The sequence below is a fragment of the Pinus tabuliformis genome, chromosome 9, assembly GCF_031772625.1.
Source record: "Pinus tabuliformis cultivar Carrire ecotype Pingquan chromosome 9, CPIR1, whole genome shotgun sequence".
Taxonomy (NCBI): Eukaryota; Viridiplantae; Streptophyta; class Pinopsida; order Pinales; family Pinaceae; genus Pinus; species Pinus tabuliformis.
In genome coordinates, this window is record NC_142307.1 from 1,756,113,601 (window position 1) to 1,756,126,963 (window position 13,363).

Consider the following 13,363-nt stretch of genomic DNA (forward strand, 5'->3'; position numbering starts at 1 on the left):
CATATACATATCTATATATGCTTTTGGCAATCACTAGAACAAAAAATAAGAAATACTGATTCACCCCCCCTCTCAGTATTTCCAACATGCGCGCTACCCTGTCTGGAAGGAATGTAATCCGAAACGACAAAGATCCAACCCAGCTACAACTATCATTGAAGAGCGCCTGAGATGTGAGTAGGTATTCGATGAAGTTGAGTAATTTTTCGTACCCAAATAACCCTCCGTGCGAGACAACGTGCAGCCGTATCTGTTTAAGATCGAGACCCAAGAATCATTCGTTATAGTTTACTCGTTCTGCAATATAATCTATTGTTTATACATTTGATTGGAGAGCTTGGTCCAAATCTCCTTTCGTTAACATGGTATTTCACCATTGCACGAACAGTGTACCATCGTTGTCCATTCAAGTAACGTTGTCTCATGTGACTTTAAGTAATGCTACCTCCATATCACATTGTGAGTTTCCACCTAACAGTGTCACGGTAAAGGGTCCTCACATTATGTTGTGTTTTTAATTATGATTGCTTCCACACGTCAATTGTTCAGAAGATTCTGTGCTGTCATTAATTCTGCACGCTGCTGAAGCAACTCAGAGTCAAAATCGTCTAACGGTGTTACTAAGGGCGAGAGGAATGCAACTTTTGGTTGGGTCAATTTGTTACTGTGCTTCAAGAGATGCACTCACCGAAAATTCTTTGACAGATAATATTTCCTCACTTCTTGAACATGTATCAATCAAAGTTTAATTTCCTGGGATGTATTTAGGTATTCCTTGCTATCAGCAGAGTTAGCTGCTCGCTCATCAAAGTCGGATGCAATTGCAAGAGGCTGATGTGTTAAGGAAGGCCACAAGCTTGGCAATTGTAAGGTATTATTATTTGAAACATTATTGATATTCATTGCTGCAGCAGGTTCCAGGTTCTTATTTTGTACTGTAAACTCTTATTTGTAAGTTCAGAAATCAGTAGAGATGCATGGCTAGTATCTTCTGTGTTGTTTCCAATGAGTAAATTACTCCCAGTGACTGATGTAATGTGCTCAGCGGTGATTTAATTTAATGGTGAAATCATTGAATATATTATATTGCTGATTGAGAGGTTTCTAGAGGCATTATACTCTCACTGTGCATCTCAATTTGGAGTAAGACTCAATAAATATACTTACAGTTGTCTGTGATCAAAGTGTTTAATTTCCTGCCTGAAAAATCCCATCAAACTCAGAAAAACTCAGAGCTATTTTGGAACTTTTCCAAGAGGAATTTCACAGTAGGCCAAGGAGCCACTGATCATATGTTCCAGAATTAATAGTAGACTTATCATTTCAAAGGGGTCGAGTAGCACTTGTTAGTGGTGCCAACTCTAGACAAAGAGGAGCCTATTTCAAGAGGTTGAGTTGGTTGTAGCTTATCCAAAGAGGAAAAGTTGGTTTCAAAGACATTTGCAGATCAGTCATAGTTGCCTGTTGTGTGTTGAGGACGAATTTCTAGGAACAAACTTATCCTTATTACTGTGCAAACTCGCGATTGTTCCAGGTTCCTTTATCAATACAACACTTCTTTGCCTTGCTTCCTTGATTCATTTGCTGCACATTTATAAAGGATATTGCTGAGTACTGTGAGTGATATTACTTTTCTGCGTTAAGTAGTAGTTGTGTTCAGTTTGTAAGGTATAATTCTGACAGTAAAAAAAAAAAAAAATGGGTAGAATCAATGAAGTATTAGAGTTCCTCAAAACTCTCATATTGTCTACAACTACTGATACATTAAAAGTCAGCAAAGTTTGTCTCACAAACATTCAGGTCTGTCTACAAAATGCACAAGAGAAAATTGATTTTTTGCAGCTCGAATCCCAGCTACAGCAATAAGAACTAAAACAGAGGAGTCATCATTCTGAACCTGTTTCTGTTCAGAAGATTGAAACAGACCCCCATAAAGCAGCAGTTGTACATGCAGATGCAGAAACTCAGTCTGCACTTCCCAAGCCCATCATTAGACCTTGGGAACAGCTTGTCCACAACAAGCACAGAACCGGTCTTGGATATGAGAAGGACTTGTCCTTTCATATTCCAGACTACTCAAAGCCCATTCAGTTTCAGAGTGCTGGATTCATTCATGACAGTTCACCTGCTCCTCATGACAGTTCAGCTTCAGTTGTTCCAGATTCTGCCCCTCTTCCACAGCAGCAACAACAACAGATTGTGAAATGCCAACAGTGTGACCGAGTTGGCCATTTGAAAGATCATTATTTTGATCTTCATCCATGTAAGCACTGTCATAAAACCAGCCATTCTTCACACAGACGCTTCAGAAATAAATGTCCTGCAAGAACAAAGATTCATCTTGGATGGATCGCTTCTTGGCAATGGGCATCAACAGCCAAGAAGATATTCCAGAATCCAAACACATGTCAGAACTTGTTCCAGAGTATTGAACAGTCTTGCAGTTGAGTTTTCTCCATCATCTCACCTTGTATCTGACAGGGGGGGAAATGATGGTCATCTACAAGCTTCAAAGCCACATCAAGCGAGCCTGAGCCACAACCTGCCACACCAGTTTCAGAGTTGTAGCCAGAAACAAAGATGCCCGTAAACATGCCTTCAGTTGGCAATCTGGGACACTTCCTCTAGCAGAAGACTTCAGCTTCTTGCCAGTTTCGAAAGAATTCCAGGAACAAAATTGAGAACACTTCCTCTAGCAGAAGACTCCAGCTTCTTGCCAGTTTTGGAAGAGTTCCAGGAATTGCATTAAGCATTCCAAAGTTGTTGGTCATCCTTAAACCATCACAGGTTGAGACTTCCCTTTTCAGGTTGAAGTTCTCCCTTTTATGCGGGGTGAGACCTCCCTTTCATGGTTGAAGGTTTCCCTCTTCAAAACAATAGGAGCACTTCCTCTAGCAGAAGACTTTAGCTTCTTGCCAGTTTTGGAAGAGTTCTGGGAATTGCACTAAGCGTTCCAGTGTTGGTGGTCATCCTTAAACCACCTCCCTTTATACCAACATTTCAGAGAGCACATTCAACCTAGTGCTGCCATGCATTTTTGCACATTTTGTATTACAGCTTTCTTCTTGGACTCATACATAACCCTTCGGATTAAGGGGGGAATGTTGGACACCTAATCCTCAATGGGTTAGTGTGGAAGCCGAATGGACAAAAGGAGTCCAAGAGACCTTGGGATGTGGAACCCAACGATCAAATAATGTACTATAAATGTATATCAGTTGTTAATAAAAATTGTATTGTCATGATTTATCTTTCATATTTCTCTTGTTGTCCATGTGTGTTTAACACATTCTTCTCTGCATAGAAGTATGCTAGTACAGCTTCTTGAGAGCCTCCCCATCTCAAACGTCGTTTCCTTCTCGACTATGTGTGGTACTACATAATCCTTGACCCCGTCAAGGATAATGCTCTTGGCCCTCGCCATCGCCTCCTCGTACCTATCATTATCACTGGGGTCGAATGGGATGGCTATTACCTTCAAGGCGAAGTTCTTGACATGATTCCTGTCAAGTACGAATAAGATTTTGGCCTTCCAGACTATGAAGTTCGATGCTCTGTCCAGTCTATCCTGGTCTCTTACTTTGTGTAGTGCCATGATGCTCCTCTACTTCCCTCTTGGAAGTTCTCTGTTCGACTCCTTTGAGTCTCTACTTTCTATCTGGAAGTTCTCTTCTGCACTCCCTCTGAGTCTTGATTTCCCTCCTGGAAATCCTTCTGCCGCTTGTCGAGATGCCCCCTACTCTGATCGTCTTGTGCAACCGCACCACTGGTCCGAGTTCCTCGGCTAGAAACCCTTAGTAGCAACTCCTCTGGCCTTGTTCTGTCAGGTATTGTTCTGACTACAGTACCTCACTAGCTCCACTCTGCAATACTCTTGCAGCCTTCTAAACCCCAGCAATTGCCTATCTGTGGACTGCTTCAGCCCCTCTCTGCCTCACGCTGGCCCTGCGTCACCCCGAATGGGTCTGCGTCAACCTTGGGAGGCCCTGCGTCAACCCTCTGGCCCTTTGCATCAGCAACACTGGCCTCTTTGGGGCTCTGTGCAGCTCCCGGTTGCCTCTACGTGGCCCTGCGTGAGCCCTGGCTAGCTCTACGTCACACTCCTTGGCTTTTGCACTGTTAGAACAGCTTCTGTCACCTTGGGACAACTGTTTTCTACTTCTATTGCTCCGCTTGGCTGATGTCTTTTAGTCCTCCTGTGATCTGTAATCACCCTCTGATACCATGTTGAAGTTTCTAAGTTTACTTAGTTAGAAACCCTCCATGCACTTTATCTGATTTATTCCTACCTACTTGTTTTCCTTAACAAGTTATTTACAATGTAAATACTGAAAATAAATACTAGTGCATGGTCAACATATTACAGATCAGCAACTAAGAGGAAACAAAAACAAACACACCATATGACACCATTATTTTTGGACCAATGTCCCCGGAAAAACCCAATGTGGGAAAACCGCTGCAGCTATTTGAGGGTTTTCTTATTAAGCAATATCAGAGTAAAATCTGGGTGTTGAAACTAGCCTACCCAACAGAGAATTTACTTGGCAATAATACCTCTTGATTTCTGACAAATCTCCTAGCTGAAACCCCGGATAATCCTTCCCGCAGCTCCTCAGCACAAACTACTAAGAAACCCAGCGTTTTCCGCACAGTGAACAGTGTTTTCCGCAATTATCTTGATCAATTTGTATAATTCTTTTTAGATGACATACTCATCTATTCCAAGAATGAGAAAGAGCATGAAGATCATTTACGGATAGTGTTGTTCTGCCTTAGAAAACATCAGTTGTATGGAAATTTATCCAAGGGTTCGTTCTTTCAGGAAAAGATTCATTACTTAGGTCATATCATATCAGGTGAAGGGATTTCAGTAGATCCTGAAAAGGTAAAAGCAATCATGGAATGGCCAATACCGAAAAACGCACATGAAGTACGAAGCTTTATGGATTTAGCCTGTTACTATCGAAGATTTGTGGAGGGATTCTCCAAAATTGCAAAGCCGATTACAACCCTTTAGCGTAAGGGTGTTAAGTATGAACGGACTGGGGAATGTAATAAAGCATTCTCTGAACTCAAAGGACTACTGACCAGTGCACCAATCTTAAGAGTCCCTAATATGGACAAATATTTTATGGTATGTACTGATGCATCCAAACAAGGGCTAGGTGTAGTATTGATACAGGATAAAGAAGTAATAGTGTATGTCTCAAGAAAGTTAAAGCTTCATGAAGAACTTTATGCTACTCATGATTTAGAGTTAGCCGCTATAGTACTAGCTTTAAAGAGTTGGAGACACTATCTAGTGGAGCAAAGTTTTACACTTAAAAGCGACCATCAAAGTCTACAATATTTGTTCATTCAAAAAGACTTAAATGCTAGACAAAGACAATGGAGTGAATTCCTAAGTGAATATGACTTTGGAATATCATATATTAAGGGAAAATAAAATGTAGTAACAGATGCTTTTAAGCAGAAAACCACGGATATTTTCTCTCATACCTATCAAAGTAGACTTAAGGCAACGAGTACTAGAATATCTCATAAAAGTTAGCTGGTATTTAAAGGTGAGATCTAGTCTTGAGAGTAAAAAGGCAAAAGAATTTAAATTTGAAGGATATGAACTAGAAGATGATGGAATCTTACGATTCCATGGAAGGATGTATATTCCTGATAATAGGGATCTTCGAGACACTATCCTTAAGGAAGCCCACAGAGCAGTGTATTGTGCACATCCTGGACTCTGGAGTAAAGAAAATGTATGCGGATACCAAGAATCTCTTCTTCTGATCGAGCATGAAACGTGATATTGTTCAATTCGTTGCAAGATGTTTGGAATGTCAACAAGTAAAAGCAAATCATTGTCTTCTAGTGGGTCTTTTAAAACCTCACAACATTCCTCTGACCAAATGGGAGATTATTTCTATGGATTTTATCACTAGGCTGCCTCTTACTTCTCAAAGACACAATGCCATTCTGGTAGTAGTGGATAAATTAACAAAAAGCGCCCATTTCATTCCCATAAGAGATACTTATGAAGTTGCTGATGTAGCTCGAGTATTCATAAATGAAATTAACAGATTTCATGGAATACCTAAGAAAATTATATCAGGCAGAGATTCATGATTCACTTCAAGATTCTGGACTTGCATGCAGTCAACCTCAGGAACTCAACTAAATTTGAGCACAGCTTATCATCCTGAAACTGATGGGCAAACAGAAAGGGTAAATCAAGTACTTGAAGATATGTTGAGGATGTATGTTATAGATCAGCAATCACACTGGGAAAAGTACTTATCCTTAGTCAAATTTGCATACAATAACAGTTACCACAGTTCAATCGGAATGCCTCCATTTGAAGCATTACATGGCAGACCTTGCAGAACACCATTAAGTTGGGACAGATTAGAAGATCAGGTGATAGTAGGACCAGAATTAATTCAAGAAATGGAGGAGCAGGTAAAACAAGTTAGACAACGATTAAAAGAAGCACAAGATAGACAAAAGAGTTACGCTGATGCTCACAGAACTGATAGGAAGTATAAAGTAGGGGATCAGGTTTTCATCCGCATCAAACCGAATAAAAGCACTATTCGATTCGGAAAAGGGACAAAGTTGTCACCTTGATTTATTGGACCATTTAAAGTCATGGAAAGAGTTGGACCCGTCGCCTATCGTTTTGCACTGCCATCTCACTTGCATAAAGTTCATAATGTATTTCATGTATCTGTATTAAGGCATTATATAGCTGATCAATCTCATAACCTTCAACGGAAGGAACTGCAGGTATCGGACGAAGGAATCATATCGGTCGAACCATTATGTATACTGGAACATAAGGTTCAACCGCTCAGGAATCGTCTGGTAGACCAAGTTAAGGTCCAGTGGGACAAATATAGTCTTGGATCGACTACTTGGGAAGATATAGAGAACATATGTCAAAAATACCCCAATCAATGTCAATTTTGAAGAACTTTAAACTATGTTTTGTATATATTTACTTTACTATAAATCAAAGACTTAGAACCATTTTTGAATGACCATAGATAAACATGAACTTTTATGACATAATATCTGTCTAATCCCGCTAGTACATGGATACCGAAACGGAATATGTTATTGATTTTACTAAATTATAGTTATAAAAGTAAAGTTTAAATATTTCAGTAATTTTGCTTCTGATGAGAATTAAGATATTATAATTTTGTTTTATTTATGCATATCAATATGATTGATGAGCTAGAAATCAAAGAATGATTGCATTTTGATATGAAAACTACTGACATGAATAGATTATGGCAAAGTATGTTATATTGTAGATGACATGTAGGAAATATACATAAGCTATGTGTTTTTGAATATGTTAATGCACATTTTATAAATGCATGGACAAGTGTTTATGTGTTTATGATTGCAGATAATATCCGTTGTCAAAATGACCACGTGATGACAAAAACTTCAGAACAATTAAGGCTCAAAGAGATTCCATGATAGGGTATTAACCCTGATTCCACTGGGAGGGGTGGAGGTGTTGCCCACCGTTTATCCTCCGAACCCTGGAGTCATGGGAGGACTGTGCGAGTCACGCTCCCCTAGACGTGTGATGATGATTGTCGGATGCCTACTAGGGATCAGGTCGGTATAGCCGACGCTGTCATCCTTGGAGTTTATGAATGCTTAGGTCAATATAACTGACACCATGGCATACTCCAGTAGAGGACGGATAGGATGGGAGCGGAAGAGATTAGGAAGGATAGGATGATTATAGAATAGCTGAAAACCAACTGAGACAGAACATGGATATTATAGTTGTAAAATATTAAAAATATTAAAGAAAACAAATTTAATTTTGTAATATAAAGACCTATATACTCATAATAATTATTAATATATTTTATAAACCCTAACTTCGGGACGAAGTTTTTGGAAGGAGGGATGTATGTAATGACCCACTTATAGTAAATTAAAATTTATGAATTTAAATAAAATTAATTAAATTAAAATTAAATCATTAAAATAAATAAATAACTTTTATTTCAAATTAAGATATTCAAATAAAATAAAATCATATTTTCTTTATAAAAATCAACACGTATCATAAATTTTGACATGGTGATGGAGGATGTCGGTAAATGACAACTTATAAGAAGGAAGGGATGGTTGGAGGCAGGGGGGAGAAAAGAGGAGAAAAGTTTATACACAGAGAATTTGTTTATCATCAAGAACAGTTGGGCCTTGCTTGTTCTGAGGTTTTTGGGCACGGGGGAACAGTCTGCTTCAACTAAGAAGTTTACTAGACTAAGTAACGAGGTTCTGCTCAGTTTGGCTAGGTGGTTTCGGTCTTTTGGTAATTGAAGCAGAAGTAGTTTGAGGCATCATCGACTGTAGGATTATAGGTAAGTACTCTCATTGGTTCTATCGGTTAAATTTATAAAATTCAAGAATTTTTGTCACAGTATCATGATGTTTAATTTTAGAAGTCCTTACTGTCTCTGCAATGGCTGTACTATTCTGTTATTCATATTCTATTCATAGGGAATAGTTGTTTAAATTATTCATAGTTCTTACATACAAGACCACCAAAGCCTAGAGGAAGAGTCCCAAGAGTGAAAGCATATAGACCTCAAGTCTTCGGCCACAGACCTCTTCCTTTGATTCCATATGCTCTAAGATTGAGAAAGGCACTAGTCTATTTAGTGTGTCAATCCTTATAAAAGATTTAAAACTCTAAAAATAGATCTTTAAACAATTGAATATTGAAAAAGAAATATTAACTCCTCAAGAAAACACTTGCCAACCAAGGATGTCAATACTAAATATGACCCTATCGAGGCCCACCTACACCAGGACTGGCAAAAAATACAAATTTACTAAAACTAGTAAATTTACTAAATTGTCCTCAATATCAAGATACTACCCATGGAAACACTTATTATTAGAAACATGTCTAGAAAAAGATATTGATAAAAATAGCAACACCTTGCATGTCATTGGAAATAGGTTCAGCAGACTTGCCTACCTCTAAGGAACCGGTATATGTGCTTTGTTTCATTGTACAAGCCCTGTAGCCCCAACTGCTAACAATAGCAATTCCATAAAACACCTTGCATGTTACTAGAAATGGTCTCATTAGAGTCTAGACTCTCATGGAAACAAAGAGTCCAAATATATCATTAAATCCAACATGTAAATCTCACTCCTAAAATTAGTAGTGTATCAGAACTGCATGCATGTCGCATGCAAACCACCAGTAACCCCCGCATACACACATGAACCCTGAAGATATCATGAACCACCTCTAAATCATTATATATGCATGCAAAAGGAGACATGCATCTATGTAAAGATAATAAATCTGAAGATTATCATGCATGCAAGGACAGTAAGCCCTCAAAGTGGAACCGCTGGATAACTAAATGAAGTCCTGACAGTTCTGAAAGATGTAGAAGTGAATCTCAAAGTTGACACTGAAATCACGCGGGGCAACCAGTGCTAACAGGGCCATAATTCATTCAGTTTTTCCAATATGTATTATTACAAGGATAGCTTCTTAGACAGTGTAGCTGCAAAGTCATTGCCAGGCAAAAAAAACTGTTGATTTCAAGTAGCTCTTCCAACCTGTTTCAGACTCTTATGGATGATAGAATATTCTTTCTGGAAAATGCCACCACTTTAAAGAAATATATTTGTTGAACAATGCATACAAGGGAAAATGATTCTCTGTTGTGGATATGTTCTTGTTAAGCATATAATAGGTTGAGATGTATTGTAATTGGAGACGATTTCATAGGAAAGGTTACCTTTGACCTTGACCTGTACTGAATTGATAATGTGGAATGTGAACTAGGTCTTCTTTCCCTTTGTCTAACTTGATTTGCATATTCTTCAAAAACTTTCAATGCAAATACAATAAAAACTTTTGAAGAGAAATGTGGAAAATCTTTTGTTGAATCTTGAAGTCAATCAGCGAGTTCTATAAGGTGACAGGAGGGAAGAAAAATACTTGCGGATACAGTGATAAAAGAAACATTTGCAGTTCAAACGCTTATCAAAGGGGCTTTCTTCTTGCATTGGCAGGAAAAAGAACTTACTGAGGTTGTCAAATCAGCTTCAGAGACCCAGTCTTCAGTGGAACAGGACCTTCTGCAATCTGCTGTTAGTGCTGTTCCAGAGAAGGCTGAACTCCAGATGGTTTCAGAGAAATCGAGACCTCTTTCTCCTTACACAATGTAAGATTCAAACTCAGTATGTCATTGAGAGTTTTATACAGTATATTTATCAATATCGTTTGTCTCCTGCTTGTATTGATAAGTAATAAAATATCGATTACTGATTAGTTAGCACAAGTTAAAATATTAGTTAGTCATTAGTTAGTCATTAGTTAGCGAAGCTAGCTGAGATAGTTACACACTGTCAACTGACTACAATGAATGTACTAAAACACTTTCTGGGGAATGACAAAGTTATCTAATTTCTGTCTTGACTTGCTGTTTTCTATCTGCTATTAAATTCATTATCAGGTATGAGGATTTAAAACCACCAACCTCACCCTGTCCAAGTACTCCAAACCTATCCCGTAGTGAAAGATCCATGACAGCGGCTGTTGAATCACCTCCACAGAATCAGTTCTCAAAGGTACCTGTCATAGCTGAGCTTGGTGCTGCACAGAAGGAAGAGGTCCAGATTTCTCACTCACAATCAAGACCACTCTCCCCATATCCAATGTAAGTTTTATACAGATTGGTACTTTTTGTGCATTTCTTTTCTTTCTTCTTTCTGGTTTGGAGAAAATACTGCTTATATTACAAGGAAAAAAATCAGAAATGTACAAAATGTATAACATTCTACCTTAATGTAGTCAAACCTGGAACAAAGTCAGAATAGACTTCATCAGATACAATTCTTGTAAGCGTTCCTCTATGACAGATTTATTGTGAGAACTTCATGCCCCCAAAATCTCTAACTTCATATAGTTTTACAGATACATTTCTTATAAGCCATCCTCTGACAGATTGATTGTGAGGATTCCATGCCTTCAACATCTCAAACTTCATCAAGTCCTACATTTTGCTGCAGACAAAGTAATGTTACATATATTTTTTGCATCACATGTTATTAGACAGTCCATCATATAAACTATGACAGTAGAGCCAGTCCATCATATAAAATATGACGGTAGAGCTGGCTTCCTAGGCCATCGCAAGAAAAATTGATAACACCATCCAGAAAACAAAATCACTTTCCTTGTATCCAATGTCTTCTGGTACATTTTTGTTAAATTTGGCAACTAGGGTCAAACATCACTTTGGACAGCTCTTATGAGGCAGCTGATATTTTTCTTGGATTCCTCTTTCCGAGAGGTGAAGGATTAATCTAAAGAGCATCTCATTCTGACATGCACAAATGAAGTTATGAATTTATTTTGATTATGGACAAATTGTAAACGTCGGCCAGCAAACTCATGTAGGCTCAGAAGCCCAATAGTCACATCTATTCATCCTCAATGTTAGCCTATAAATACAAGGAGCCTCGTCCTCATTTTGGCATCACTCTCATTCATCTTTCTCTCTCTCATCTTGATTGGGTACAGATTTCTAGGCTTCTCTCTCTCTCCACACGTGTGAAGGAAGGTCTGATTTTCTAGCTACTGCGTTGACTAGATTTGACCGAAATTTCAGGAGGCTGACTTTGACCAGCGTTGACTTTGGTTTTGTGAGGGAGACTTTTCTTTGGGCAGGCTGCAGTTTTGGGCAAAAAAACCGAGGCAGTTTGACCCCTGTGTCGACCAATGTTGACTGCCTTAGTTCTGTTTGCTGCATTGACTTTAGTTTACCAGGTTTGACTGGTTAATTTCAGACTGTTTTGGGCTGCATTATCTTGCTGTTGGAGGCTGAGTTGACCAAGGTTGACCGACCTTTTTTGGAGGTCAATTTTCAGCCTTGTTGACCAGCGTTGACTTTCTGGTTAGGGCTTTATGTTTCTACTGTTTTGACTGATCAGATTGGGCAGGTGAATATTGTAAATTGTACTCTCTCTCTGCTGAAATTTTGAAGAATTATAAGAAAAATTGATCAAGGGTTTCCCCACATTGGGGTTTGTCCCTGGCTGGTGCCATATCTTGTGTCCTCTTGTGTTGACTTGTCTTCTACTGTTACTGTTTATGTTCTATCTGCGTTTTACTATCATATTGATGTGATTTCTATACTGGATATGATATTGGGCTAATAAAGAAAATTTAAGTAAAATTGCTCTAAGCATAAAACATACCATTGTTATCCTAAAATTAACAATTTTTAATAAAATTTGAGCTTTAATTTATCCACTGTCAATATTATGTAGGTACGAGGACTTGAAACCACCGGCTTCTCCAAGTCCAACTCTAAAGTAGGGCTGATATCACTAGTTTGAAGAGGATCCGACCTTAGAAAATGAACAAAACAATTGGCTCTGCAAAGAAGAGTAAGTTCCAGTGACCACCAGTATGAAATATAAATTTCTAGAAAACAGGTATTCCATATCTTTTTGATTAAATGATAAGCATTTCTCACCGTGAAGAATATTTGAGCATTCTGCAGGAAAGAGATCAACCGATCAGTTCATTGATGGTCATCACTTTTTGGTATATTATCAGTTTGAAAATTTGAACGACTTTCAAAGGTACTTTGTATTTTTTTTATCACAGAATATGATTTGGAACTCGTAGAGATATTAAAAGGCACCCAGAAATTTAGCTCTGGCACTATGCTGGATAGTCAACCATCCAGATTTAAGCTTCAAATTTTTCTCAATACCACCTCCTTGGGCTTTTCTTTGTGTCTTATTTTGTCCAAAGCTAATTCACCTGACACGGGGACATGGAGACACATGGATTCAGGTATCCGATACAGAACATGTAGACACCTCAAACGGGACATGGAGGGATATAAATATTATATATATAAAGTCCATTCACCATAGGTATGTTGCTAATGGGGAGGTGACAGGTTCCAATCCGCATTACTCCCTCAGGGTTACTGACCACTCTTTGTGCTCTTTGCACCTAGAGGTTGACGCCATATTCCATCCAAATATTTTGGAGAAGAGGAATGAATCGTATGAAGTTCTTCTTTGCATATATATAAACAAATAAAATACAACTAAATAGAAATACGTAACACTGCTGTTCAATATATAATAAACTCAGGAAAGTAATTGCAGCCTGTAGATGTATCAAACTCAAGAAATCTCTCTTCTCATTCTCTGCAAAGTCTCTACCAAGGTTTTCATCAACAAATGGTGGGTGAAATAGAGCATACATCTCTTTAATTTTTTTTTTAATTGAAATTACAGATAAATTATATCTAAGTTGACATAAAGAACACTG

General features: G+C 38.2%; 1 protein-coding gene across 3 annotated transcripts in view; it reads left to right on the top strand.

The window, feature by feature from the left end:
- LOC149155773 (protein TIC 62, chloroplastic-like) overlaps positions 1 to 13,112 on the top strand; it is a 306,905-nt gene extending 293,793 nt beyond the window's left edge. For 2 of the 3 annotated variants that reach the window (XM_089445999.1, XM_089445998.1), the window contains 3 exons: positions 10,078 to 10,229; positions 10,521 to 10,724; positions 12,340 to 13,112. In XM_089445999.1, the coding sequence (XP_089302125.1) occupies positions 10,078 to 10,229; positions 10,521 to 10,724; positions 12,340 to 12,388 (405 nt within the window). In that variant the 3' untranslated portion in view covers positions 12,389 to 13,112. The remainder of the gene's footprint in view (positions 1 to 10,077; positions 10,230 to 10,520; positions 10,725 to 12,339) is intronic. The other variant, XR_016263751.1, reaches the window with a different exon arrangement.
- Positions 13,113 to 13,363: the final 251 nt, after the last annotated feature.